A 12,184-nucleotide genomic window follows, 5' to 3' on the forward strand; every position below is an offset into this window, starting at 1 on the left:
GAAACTGGGAAGCAGGATCTGCTCCTGTGCAAAGTGACAAGGACTCTCAGTTAAGGAAGAAAACGACAGGCTCGTGTCACCTGTGTTCTTGCTGAGAGGACAAGAGGAAGCACCTGAGCCTGGCAGGTAGCAGTGACTTGGCCACAGCCCCTCAGTTATCAGCTGCAGCTGGGATGAGAAGCCAGGACTTGGCCTACAGCCCTATGCCGCTCCCATTACAGAAAGCACTGGTCACGGTCGTCGTGGTCAGCGAGTTACGGTGGGAGTGACGGGGTCGGCTCTGAGCAGGAGCCTGGAGCCCCAAGTCCTCAGTTCTGTCTCTGTTTAGCTGTGTGACCAGAAACAGATCCTTTTACGCCTGGGCTTCAATTTCCAGCCCAGGAACCTCTCTGGAATCTGTGGTAAACGCCCGTCTTCTGCTCCAACGGAAGCAGTCAGTCCGTCGCCAAACATTTCCTGCACGGGTGGTCCCTAGACTTCGGTATACGTGAGAACCACCTGCGGGGCATATTTTAAAAAGCGGATTTGAGGGTCCTGCCTCCAAACATGCAGGAGCCAGTCAGTCTCGTATGGGGCCCCTGCATCTCCACTTTCAGAAAGTGGTCCAAGGGCTGGTTCCAATGCGGTGGCAGCAGCAAAGGCTTCAGGTGCCACAGAGGAACCAGGGAAGCGCTGAGCAAGGAAAAGCATGGTCCTCGAGGAGTTCCCCAGGTACTCAGGGGTGACAGGACCCCATTCTAGGAATGGCACATCCTCAGTGACAGACAAATGACAGGTACAAGGTCAAAGAGACAGAGGCTATGACCCTTCACCAAGGAAGTATGAGCAGCACTTCCAAAGGAGGCTGGCACAGAAGGAGGCAGGAGGATGTGTGACAGAGACAGCTGAAGGCTCACCACAACCGGCTTCCTGTTCCACCTGGGCTCACAGCTGTACTTCATTTCCCAACCTCCACTGTGGTTAGCTGTGGCCATGTGACTGAGGTCTGGCCAATGGCATGTGGGTGTACAAAACACACCGTTTCCGGGCCTGAGGGGCAGAATTTCCCATGTGTTATTGTGGACCCTCACCTGCCAATGTAACTTTGAAGGAGAAATAAAGTTGATTATGTTCAAGAACTGAAAAACAGGGGTTGTTTGATACAAGTTAGTCCATTCAGATCACACAGGACTCAAGCATTTAGTCAGTGCCTGCTGCTGTAACCTGTACTCGCACCTGAAGGGGATGCGGTTGTCTGATCTTACAGGGCTGACCATCTGGGCAGAGAAAAGCAGCAGGGGCGAGGACCAGAGAAAACAGGAGTGGAGTACAGACCACAGCCTGAAGGGGAGACGTAGGGGCCATGAAAAGTCCTTCGAGGTCAGTCTTAGGCTGTGGAGGCTTCTGAGATGACAGCACATAGAAACATAGTTAACTGGCCCAAAGGTTCTGAAGATTTTTATTTTATTTTTATTGCTCCCATCTGGAACTTATTTTTAGAGTTCTTTTCTTTTCTCTCAAGCCAAGGAGGTCAGGGCCAGGTGCTGTGCCTGAGGCTTGGCGTGCTGGTGCTGGCACCGCGGTGGGGATTTCCCTGGCTGCACCCCGGGCAGGCAAGCTTGGCCGATGTCCCCGATTGCCACAGAGGCCCTGTCCAGGCAAGAGAAGATGGGACAGGTGCAGGAACGGAACCAGAGTGGCTTGGTACTCTGCCCTCTGAGCCCCCTTCTTCTTTGCACCTTCCCTGAAGTCTTCAGTGGCGCCAGCACAGAGCAGAGAAGGTCTCAGGAAGGGGTGGGGAGAGGGAGGATGGGGGTGTGTTCTACATGTGCTTAAGTGTGATATTTAACCAGAGATAAGGGCAACCTTCTATACTCCGTATCTACGAAGAAAACACACACAGGGAGGATCTCTGGCAAGTGGTATTTTAGGAGAGGCAGCAAGAAGAACTTTTAAATGATTCAGGTCATAAGACTCTGGAGCTGATGACAGCGGCCCCTGCTAGTGTTGAAGTAGGACCATCGTTCCTTTGGCCTGTACGCCTATGGAATGGAGGGGTGGGAGCGGCCCTTTAACTGCTTTCCCAGCCTGAGGTTATTTGGGTCTTTGCATTTTTACAAGGTTCTGAGAGGACAAGCACTGCAGTTTGTCCCAGGCACTCACTGAGTAAAGAGGACCAAGAAGAGCACTTGACAAGTAGTCCAAGAGGTGTATCAGTCTTGGCTCCACCCAACAAGATACGGGGCCTGATGAGGTCCTCCCTACTCTCTGGGCCTCAGTTTCTCCATTTGTGAGGTGAGGCCCTAGACCAGGTCCCTTTCAGCTCTGACATTCTGCAAGAAGCAGGCTTTGCGAGGCCTCGGTGCTCACCCAGTGCTCTGCACGGCATCGAGGCCTGGGACCTGGAGCAAGCTGACTGGCGGAGCACCTGCGTCCCAGCTGCAAAGTCAAAACCCAAACAACCACACCTGTAGGCATTCAGGGACCTGACCAGAGTAGAAGCCGGCCCCACTTCCAGGGTCAGATCCCAGACAGGAACAAAGGGGCAGCTGGCCTCACAGTCGCCAGCCTGACAAGGGCCAAATCCTGCCTTTTGTTGACTAAGGCAGACAAATCTCTGGGCTGGCAGCTGTCACCCTGGATCCACCGTAAACTTGCTGTGTGCCCTTGAATGACACCCCTCCTCGAGACTCTAGTACCTTAGACCAGGGCGGCTGTGGGTGCTCACGCACTGCACCACTGAGCATGCAGGTGGGTTCCCCCACAAGCCACCAGGAGCCCCACCTGGACACATACAACCCTGGGAAACGCAACCTAATCGGGCCCAGCGAGGGGGAAGTGCCCAGAGAGCATGGCCTCCGCCTCTGAACTTGTGCCTCGTGTGACTCAAAACCTCCCTGCCCCTTTCAGATGAGACAGAGCGCCCCAGGAAGCTGCCATTTTCTGAAAGGCGAGAACAAGCTGGGGCCCGGGCCCAGGCCAGTTCCCATGTGCTCACTAGCTTTCTCTCCACCTTCCCACCCCCCCACCAGTGGGATCTGAGACAGGCCCAACAGTGACGCCTCCCAGGTGGTGGCTTCCCCACGCTCTGCTCCAGCCAGGCCCAAGCCCAGTGCAGACTCAAGTCACCCTGACTAGGCTATTTACAGACATCGTCTCAGCCTCTCCTGGATGGGGGGCCTCGTCTCTCAGTGACAGGGACACACATAAATGCCTTTCCTTGGAGACAGGAGAAGAAATTCCCATAGGAGCTCAGATGCAATCTCTCTTTAGGTAGGCCCAAAGCACAGCTGGGGTCAGAATGGGGTCAGAATCTGGCCAATCTCTTTGGAAACCCTTTCCAGTAGTGCCCAAAGGGGGAGGAGAGCTGAAAACGTTATTAAAGGGGGAAGCACTCTGAAGGATGAAAGACTGAAACATCTGGGTAAAGCTCACCCACCTCCTCAGTCAGCAACATGCACCCCTGTTGCTCCCTCAGCCAGCGGGGCCACCCCAGGGCTGGTCTACCCAGCGGGAGTCCGTCCTCCCTCCCTCCCTGAAGAGCGCTGCGTTGAGTGCTAGCCTGGTGCCGAGCAGAACCGTCCCTGCGGGCAGTTCTGAATCTCCAGTCAGGTTTCTCCTCCTACTCTAGTTAGGCAGAGACCAGGGGTAAGAGGGGCCATGCCCACCACCCTTCCTTTGGGGAAGCATTAAGCCCTGTCTGGTTCAACCAAATGAGTTTCTTAGAAGGGATTCCTGCCCTTTGAGGGCTTACAGGCTTGAGCAACATGAGGTAGGGGGATATTCAGAGGCCTAATGGGATGCATTGGATCAAGAAACAGACAAAGTAAAGGAAGAGTGGATGTGGGCACCAAACCAAGGTGCATTTTCAGGAAGAAGGTGAGGAAGGAGAGGTTGGGGGTGGGAGATGAAGAGAGAAGGCTGTTTGGGGTGAAGGAACAAGTCATCCCCCACCCCAGCATATTTTCTTGTCAAATCGTTCTACTTCTCCCAAGAAACACGAGAAACAGCCAGCTGTTTCACTTGCCAAGTGAAGGAAACCCCAGCTTTGTGGTGTGCCCTCCTCCACCAATCATGCAAAAAGCCCACCTTCTGGGACCAAGGCTTATAAGCCTGGCTGGTAGTAAGTGCGGCAGCTAAACTTTGTTTTTAAAAACAGGAACCATTTCCTCCGCAGGCAGCAGCAAAACGCTCTGCAGGGGTGTCCGACCTTTTAGTGGCTCTGGGCCACACTGGAAGGAGAGTTGTTTGGGGCCACACATAATCACACACAAAAAATCTCGTAGTGTTTTAAGTAACTTTGTGATTTTGTGTTGGGCCGCATCCATAGCCATCCCGAGCCAAATGCAGCCCGCGGGCCGCAGGGTGGACACCCTGCTCTAGAGCAATGGTTCTCAACCTCAGCTGCACGTCAGGATTACCTGGGTTGCTTTTCAAGACCCTGATGCCCAGGCTGCATCCCAGGCCAGTTCAACCAGACTCCCAGCAGTGAGACCCAATGTCCCTACTTTCTAAAGCTCCCCAAGTAATTCCAGGGTTCAGCTAAGATGTTGAACCACTGGCCTAAAGGGCCCACAAAGGTGGAGTGCCTGGGTCTGTGGGGGGGGCCGGGGGAATCCACATATCAGGCAAGAAACACAAGACAGAGCAGGATACCTCCCCTCAGCCTACCTGCCTTGCCCCCAGCCCTCCAGGACAAGCCCTGAGCCCTGCTCTCCAGCCTCATGAGGGGAGCCCCAGAAAACAGGCACGGGGATCGAGGGACCAGTTTTAGTAAATTCCTTCACATGCTACAGTGAAGAACTTCTTTGGATCGTGAGCGTCCTCAGACAATTGAAAGGTCAGTTTGTTTGACATCAGGGCCCAGCAAATGCCAGGCCTACGGGTAAGATGAATCATTCATAGAGGAGGCCTCAGAGTCAGGCCTGGGGAAGTTTTGGGTTGATTCTACGCGTAGAGGGCTGCTAAATTAATGATGAGCCTGCATGTGCCTGTGAAATACAGCAATGCACTTTGGCCTACAAACAGATCCTTTTAGGTAGCGTCTCCAAGGACCTGGCTTAGAGCCCTCTCATATAAATAACAAAATTAATAAATAAGCAGAGCTCTCTCGCCACTCCCACCAAGTCTGTGGCGGTTTGCTGGCTCTGCAGCAACTGGGAGGGTGGGGCCTGGCCCCTCTGGCCAGGGGACTCAGGTGTGCTGGGTGTGGAGGGAGGGCTGACGACTTTAGAAAGCACCTAGAACCCCATTAAGAAACACATGCGAAGGTTACTTCCGACCAACCCAGGAAGTTAAAGTGCTGGTAGGACAACTACCTAAGGAAGAAATTTTAGTTTGATTCTAAAAGTACGGGGGACTTCTGCAAAGCTGCCGGACTGGGTTTTAAGACGGTGTCCGGGCACTCACAATACGGAAGTCTTAACCTCTGAGTGTGTATCCTGCGGAGGGACTGCGTGAAATCCGCTGCCCATCTAGAGCTTCAAAGCTCAAATTTGTGGGGGGGAGAGAAAAAAAGAAAGAAAGAAAGAAACAGTTGCCCCATCACTCTCCCAGGTACAGGTGAGCATGCGGCCAAACCATGAGTCCAGCGTGGCTGCAAATCCTAGAGAGCCATTTTGAAAAGGTCTAGCGACAGGAAATGCTGAACAGAGCGCTGGAAAGAGAATCGTGGGTGCTGGGGGTCCCTGAAGGGCTCTGGACCCGACCTCCGGTCTGTGCAGCTCAGTGCAAGAGGGGCCCCCTGGCAACTGCCCAGCCACTCTGGTGACAGCAGGCGCTGCCTGTTTGCCAGGAGCAACACTTCCCCCGGAGACCCCAGAGGTTATTCTCCCCAACGCGCCCCTGAAAGTCTCCTGTCCTCGATTATGGAGTGTACCTTCGAAGGACGCTTGCTCTGCACATTCCTGAAGAAGGTGGTCTTCGCAGTGAAGAAGCAGTCCTCCAGGTCCTCCTCCAGGCTGCAGTACCCACTGCTCATGCTGCGGTCCACCGTCATCTAGCCGGAGCCGGTGAGGGCAGCGAGGGCATCCGCCGGGCCGCCTCGGGACGCACGCAGGGAGAAGGGGGCCCTCCCCAGGTTCCCCACGGGAGCTCCAAGCCCACTCGGGCCGGTCAGTCACGCAGCCAGGCGGAGCGGGCGCTGGCCACCGCCGCGTCTCACCCTGGGGCCCGCGTGGCTCCGGCGGCAGGGTAACCTGTTCCCTTCCCGGCGCGCCGCCAGCGGCTGCGAACACAGATCGGACCTGCCTCGCTCCCAGGCTCACTGGGCCTCTGCGGTTTCATGTCCTCGGCTCCCTCCCTCGCCCCGCGCGCAGAGCGCCATCGCGACACCTCCCCCTCCTCCCCGCCTCCCCGCGCCTTTCCTGCCCCTGGTACGGCCAGAGCGGTTCCGAAGCCACTTCCTCTCGCAAGGTTCCTCAAAGCCCTGCTCGGCTGTCAGGGCGCCCTCCCTCTCCTCTGCCCCAGGCCTGCGCCTCTCCACCCCACTGGGTGCCACTGGACCTCGGTGGCCAGTGGACTTAAGGCACCCCAGGTCAGATAAAGGATGCAGGGATGGAACAGACCAGGATGGTCCCGAGGGGGAAAATTCTCTCTCCGCCCTTCATCCTGAGGCGAACAGCTCATTCTCATCACCCATGACAGCTCTCGTTCACTTTGTTGAATGTGCTATAAGGTCTACCCTGTCCCTCCCCCCTCCCCCATCCACCTTCTTACTCCGCCCTCCCATTCCCTGTTCATTGGGTGAAAGAGTTAGGTCAATAAGAGTGGTTAGAGAAGTAACTGGAGAAGAAGGAAATCAATATTTGGCCTGCCTGGAGATGTAGCAATATTTTAACTTGGAAATGCCAGAAAAAAAACTGCAGGCGCCCCACAAGCACATGCAAATCATATGCAAAGTTACAGCAACCACAAAAGCAAGCCAGCCCTTCCACCCAGGGGAACTTGACCTCAGGGCGCCTCAGGATACTGAAGGAGCCTGCAGACAACACCTGGGTTATTTGTTGTGTGTTTCCCTGACAGCGTGGCCGAGAGGGGTCTCTGCCAGATGTTGTCATTACCACCATGGACAGCTCATTTACATTTCCCATCAGACCGAGAAGGAACACCTTCCTTGACCAGGGCTGAATCCTTCACAGCAATTAGGGCAATCTCCCCCCTCCCCCAACTTCCCAGATCACCTTTGTACAACAGTGTTCAGAGAAGGGCCATGTGTGAGGGTGACTTAACATGCAGCCGAGCATTTAACTTTCCCAATAGCCTGGAGAGATTATTTTCCCATTTTATGGGTGAGAGAACTGGGCTCAGGGTTGCAAGTAGGACGTGTGTGCTGGGACTGAGACCCTGGTCTGTGTGACTCCAGGGCCTATGCTCTTAGCCCGTGTGGTGTAGCTGTTCCGCGGAGATGGGACTGTTTTGATATGCGCTCTGCCATCTTTGGGTGCACTGCCGCCTGGAGTCCCAGAAAAAGAAGACAAAGCCTCCAGAGCCTGGCGACTCTTGTGTGCTCGTGGGGTCCGATGGCCCGTGGACCCTGGAAGCCCCGAGAAGTGGCTGAGGGGGGTTATCGGACTCCCTCCAAGTCTGTGAGGCTTTTCCTGCAGCTCTGAAACAAGGCCACCCTGGAGCACGAGTTGGGCGAGGGGCTCGACTCAGCCCCAGACAGCATGCTGCCAGCTCCATCTAAAGCTCTGGTTACTTTTATGAGGAACCCGTTCTGCCAGGGCTCTAGAGGATTTCAAACCGCAGCCCAGTTTGGCTCCATCCTCCCACGCCATCTTTCTCCCAGAAGCCTGTGAGGGCCTGGCAGGCACAAACCCGAGGTAGCAGAGAGCCAGCACTCCCGCCACTGGCCACCCTGGGCTCGGAAGACCCTCAATACCTGCTCTGTGGGCAGGGAGATAATAAGTGGGGGTAGGCAGCAGGGGGTGGGGAGGAGGCTGGAGGGGGCTACAGGGTGTTTGAGGGGAAGAGCTCACATTAATGGTATTGAAGGTAGGTTCTGGTTTTGTCTGGAGCAATCTTTTTTTCAAATGAGTATTTTGGAGGCTGTTTTTGGTGGGTTTTCCCCTGAGACAGCGGTTCAGGCAAAGAAAGCTTGTATTGGCCTCGTCAGTACCTCCAAGTCCAATGCCATGATGATGAATGCTGCAGAGAGAAGGGCTCTGCATGGTCCTCGGGCCATCAATAACAGCCCCCCTGCTTTGTCCTGGACACAAAGGAACACACTTTTCTTTATAAAAGGAACTTCTTGCTCAGCGGGAATCCAGCACTTAAGGAAACAACAGGCCCCAGATTCTCTGTGGCCACACTGTGTCCCCAGAGTCACACAAAGCGACCGCGGTGTTACACATTCAAAATGTGCACTCTTCAAATGCAGCTAATACCCTTTTTTTAAACACCAGGCCAAAGTACCCCAGGAGTCAGCATGAGTCTCTCCTTGTGAGCAACACAGGAGAAGCCAGACCTGATCAGGAAACATGCTAAGTGACACTGTGTTCTTTTAGGTGCTGCTCTAGGCCACCCCAAATATTATGAAAAGTTGATGCCTGAATAGGGCTTTTCAAAGCCCTTTTAACACCCATTACTTCACCTAGGTTGCTCTGTAACCTTGACAGCAGGTATCATCCCCTCTTTGCCGATGAGGAAACTGAGGGAAGCAACGTGTTTCATCACAGCTCATTACTTTCAACGCCTCCGAACTCCTTGTTAGTGTCTCCCTGCCCCACTTTGTCGGTCAGTGAACCCAGGCTTGGAAGGAAGCCTCGCGTGAAGACTCAGCAGGCCAGACTGTGCTGGTGAGAACCCTGGGACTAGAAGAATCTGCAAAGACCATATATAATGCAATAAGTCGGCCAGCCTCCAGGAGGAAAGCTCCAGACTGAAGCTCCATGGTCCCAAAGAGAGAAAGACTGGGCTCCTTTCGGTGTCTGATGACCTCTTCTCTATGAAGAACCGACAGTAGTGACAACCTGGCGGGGTGGGGGCGGCGGAAAGAAGGCACAGAGAGTCTGCGCAATGCCTGTTACGCCCTTGGAGGTGAACACACAAAGGATGGGAACTGGCTTTCCTCGTCCCTGGGCTCAGGAGGAGGGGTCTGCCCCTTAAACAGCACAGCCAGAGCCGTAAATCCGCGGCATCGTGCTGGGGTTCACAAAGCCCCGTTGAATGGTCAATGGGTGACTTTCCTGTCTCAGAGTGTCAGATGATGAAAAACATTATTTTAAACTTTCCTCATTTTCAAATGAAATCCTGACATGTGGCCAGTTTGTTCCAGAAAAACTGCGATATAAGACAGAAGCTGGTATTCTACTAGTTCCAACTCCAGTTCCAGCTTGACACGGTATCGTGAGCAAGTTTGCACCTCAGGTTTTCTCATCGGTCCCGCTGGGGGATGCCAGAGGTGGAGATCAGTATTTGGAGGCTGAAAACTGGGGTGAGGTGCCACCCCACTCCTGAAAGGTATTTTGAAATTGTTAGTAGCTGGTTTGTGCAGGTGCTGTGCTAATAACCTGATGTGCGTCGTTTAATTTAATCCCTACGACACCCCGATGGGCATGCTCCAGTTAGCACCCCTGTTTTGCCGAGGGGGAAAAGAGGTTCAGGCAGATGAAGTCACTTACACGTAGTCACACGTGCTATGGTGCATGCACGGTGGAGCCAGACCAACCCAACTGGTCCGGCTGCAGAACACGGGCCCTGGAACCCCGTAGTACCGAGAGTTTACCCTGACAGACCGCCTAAAAACGTAGCTTCACAGACAAGGCAGGAACTACTTTCTCCGTCTTCCGGTGCACCTGTCTCCCCTTTAGCTTCCCGGTTGTTCCAGGGTTCAGCCATTGACTATCTTCTCCTACTAGGTGCCTGTGACTCCAGGGGCCGAGTCTCACCTGTGCCAAGGGTATCAGCTAAACCTCACAGACTGATGTCTCAGCACTCTCTCCCCCAGGTAGCTCACTGAGTACCCGCCCCTGCTCCTGCGGCCCCAGTCTCTGCAGGTCGGAAACTGGGCCCTCTGTCCCCTGACTCACTTCCACCTGCTCCTTCCCCTTCAGTATTTCCTAGCTCCACGAATGCCATAGTGAGATTATTACAAAGCCTTCCAGCAGTTTCCCTTGTTCCCACCTGTACCTCCTCCAAACTCCCTGCCCCCTTGTTGCCTAAGTTACCCTTCTAGGCAAAGATCTGATCAGAGTTGTTATAACACAGAAGCTTCTAGTCGGTTTTCAACTAATACTTATGGAATAATTACCACGGATCCAGCTTTAGTTGCTTATTCTTCCACACATTCGTTTATCAAATATTCACTGAGCACCTTCTACATGGCAAGCACTAGCCTTGGTATTTGAGTTCAGGCCTGAGGATGACATATGCATAGTTCCTGCCTTCTCATAATGTGCAGCCCAGTAGGCCAACGTGAAATAAGAAATTATGTTAGACTTCCCGAGCTGTTCACATTTTGTTATCTCACTTGATGCTCACGACCCTGCAGGAAGTAATTCACAGATGAGTAAACTGGGGCTCCGAGTGGCCGCGCAGCAAGTCCACGGCAGAAGCAGAGTGCAAACCCAGCCTGTGTGTCTGACGGTTCTCCATCACAGCTGTTGTCCTCCCTCCAGTGACGCCAGCAATCCCCCTGCTCCAAGTGGGTCCTTCAAGGCCCTTCACAACACGTGCCAAGTCCACGGCTCGCACCCATCTCCAGCTGCAGTCAAGCACCGTCCGTGACAGCTGCGCAACATTTGATTCACTTTCCCAGCAGCCGCCCTGCCCTCTTGTGGTTTGGCTCTTGCCTGTCAATACCCTCCTCCTTTGTCCTCCTGACTTTCTGACGCATTTGCCAATAGCGACCACACCTCCCACACCTTCCCCCGCTTCTCAGGAGCAACCTTTCCCCGGTGGCTGGGCTGCATCGTAAGAACGCCACCCTCCACCCCAAGAGTTGAATTTGACAGCACAAAAAGTACTGGGCACCACAGACAGCTCACTTTCTCCCCAGGTGACTTCCTGCTACAGGAGGTAAGCGGCTGCACACCATTTTGGTTAGACTCACATAAGATTCACTTTCTCGGGGTTCTAGCCCACACGGCACTCCTCCCGCTCGGCTGCCAGGCCAACAGCTTCAATAGGACCCTGACACTTAAAGCCACGGAGGCATGGATGTCAGCCACACGGAGAGGCAGAGGCCCAGAAGAGCTCATTCTGGGTCCCCATCAGGCCCAAGCAGTCTTCTTTAGGAAGACTTGAGAAGCCCGAAAGGTGTGTCTGATCGACCACTTCATCCCTCAGGGCCCCTCTCCAGGCAAGGCCGGTCCTCTTGTGGCCGAGGTAGCAGGGCCCTCTATGTGAGAGGTGAACGGGCCTTGCACCACTACACATAGGAAGAGGACTTTGTTGTCCCCTCAGAGCCTCAGGCCTGACCTGGCCCAGCCAGAGGTCAGCTCAGGCAGCCGCTGCTTCTAGGGTAGGAGCAGAGGGGAGGGCTGTGAGGAGCACAGAGAAGTGTCTCCAGTGCTCAAGGACTTCTCGGGAAGCAAGTACGAGAGCTCTGTCCCTCCTCAGAGCCAGGACCTCAGATGCTTCCCAGTTAGGAAGCCTTTTGGCCCTGACTGACCAGAAACGAGCTCCCGTGGGTTGGCCTGGGCTGCTCCGACGAGCTCTGGGGCAGCTCCTGCGAGAGGCAGCTGTCTACCAGGTCAAACCCCTGACGGCTGTGGCCGGCAGTTCTGGCTTCTAGAGCGTGGAGGGAAATGTGTGGAGGGGGGAGTGGCTGTCCCAGATGTAGCCATAGTGGAGAGGGCAGCTGGGCACTGGCTCCTTCCTTTGGCCCGTGAGGGTGGGCCAGCAGTAAATAAGATAAAATAGAATCATAGAATAAATTCAGTTAATCCAAAAGAAGATAAAAAATGAAAAAGGGAACAAATAATAGGACAAATTGAAAACAAATAGCAAGTTGATAGACTTAAATCTACCTGTCAATAATCACATTCATGTAAATTATCTAAATAACCCGATTAAAGGACAGAGATTATCCAAACAGATTTAAAAATATATATATGATCCAACTATTTGCTGTCTACAAGAAATAACATTTAAGTACAAAGACACAAATAGCCTAAAAGTAAAAAAATGAATAAAGAAAAACTGTGCTAATGCTAATCAAAAGAAAGCTGGAGCAGCTATATTAATATCAGACAAGGTAGAC

General features: G+C 53.7%; 1 protein-coding gene across 2 annotated transcripts in view; it reads right to left on the reverse strand.

The window, feature by feature from the left end:
- The window catches only part of RASSF5 (Ras association domain family member 5), a 72,085-nt gene that overhangs the window by 22,805 nt on the left and 37,096 nt on the right, over positions 1-12,184 (reverse strand). The window contains exon 1 of one of the 2 annotated variants that reach the window (XM_045182896.3): positions 5,858-6,663. The exons of the other annotated variant lie outside the window; for it this stretch is intronic. Coding sequence (XP_045038831.1) covers positions 5,858-5,977 — 120 coding nt within the window. The 5' untranslated portion in view covers positions 5,978-6,663. Of the gene's footprint in view, positions 1-5,857; positions 6,664-12,184 lie in introns of those variants that run through there. 2 annotated transcript variants of the gene reach the window in all.

The sequence above is a fragment of the Desmodus rotundus genome, chromosome 12 (assembly GCF_022682495.2).
Source record: "Desmodus rotundus isolate HL8 chromosome 12, HLdesRot8A.1, whole genome shotgun sequence".
Taxonomy (NCBI): domain Eukaryota; kingdom Metazoa; phylum Chordata; class Mammalia; order Chiroptera; family Phyllostomidae; genus Desmodus; species Desmodus rotundus.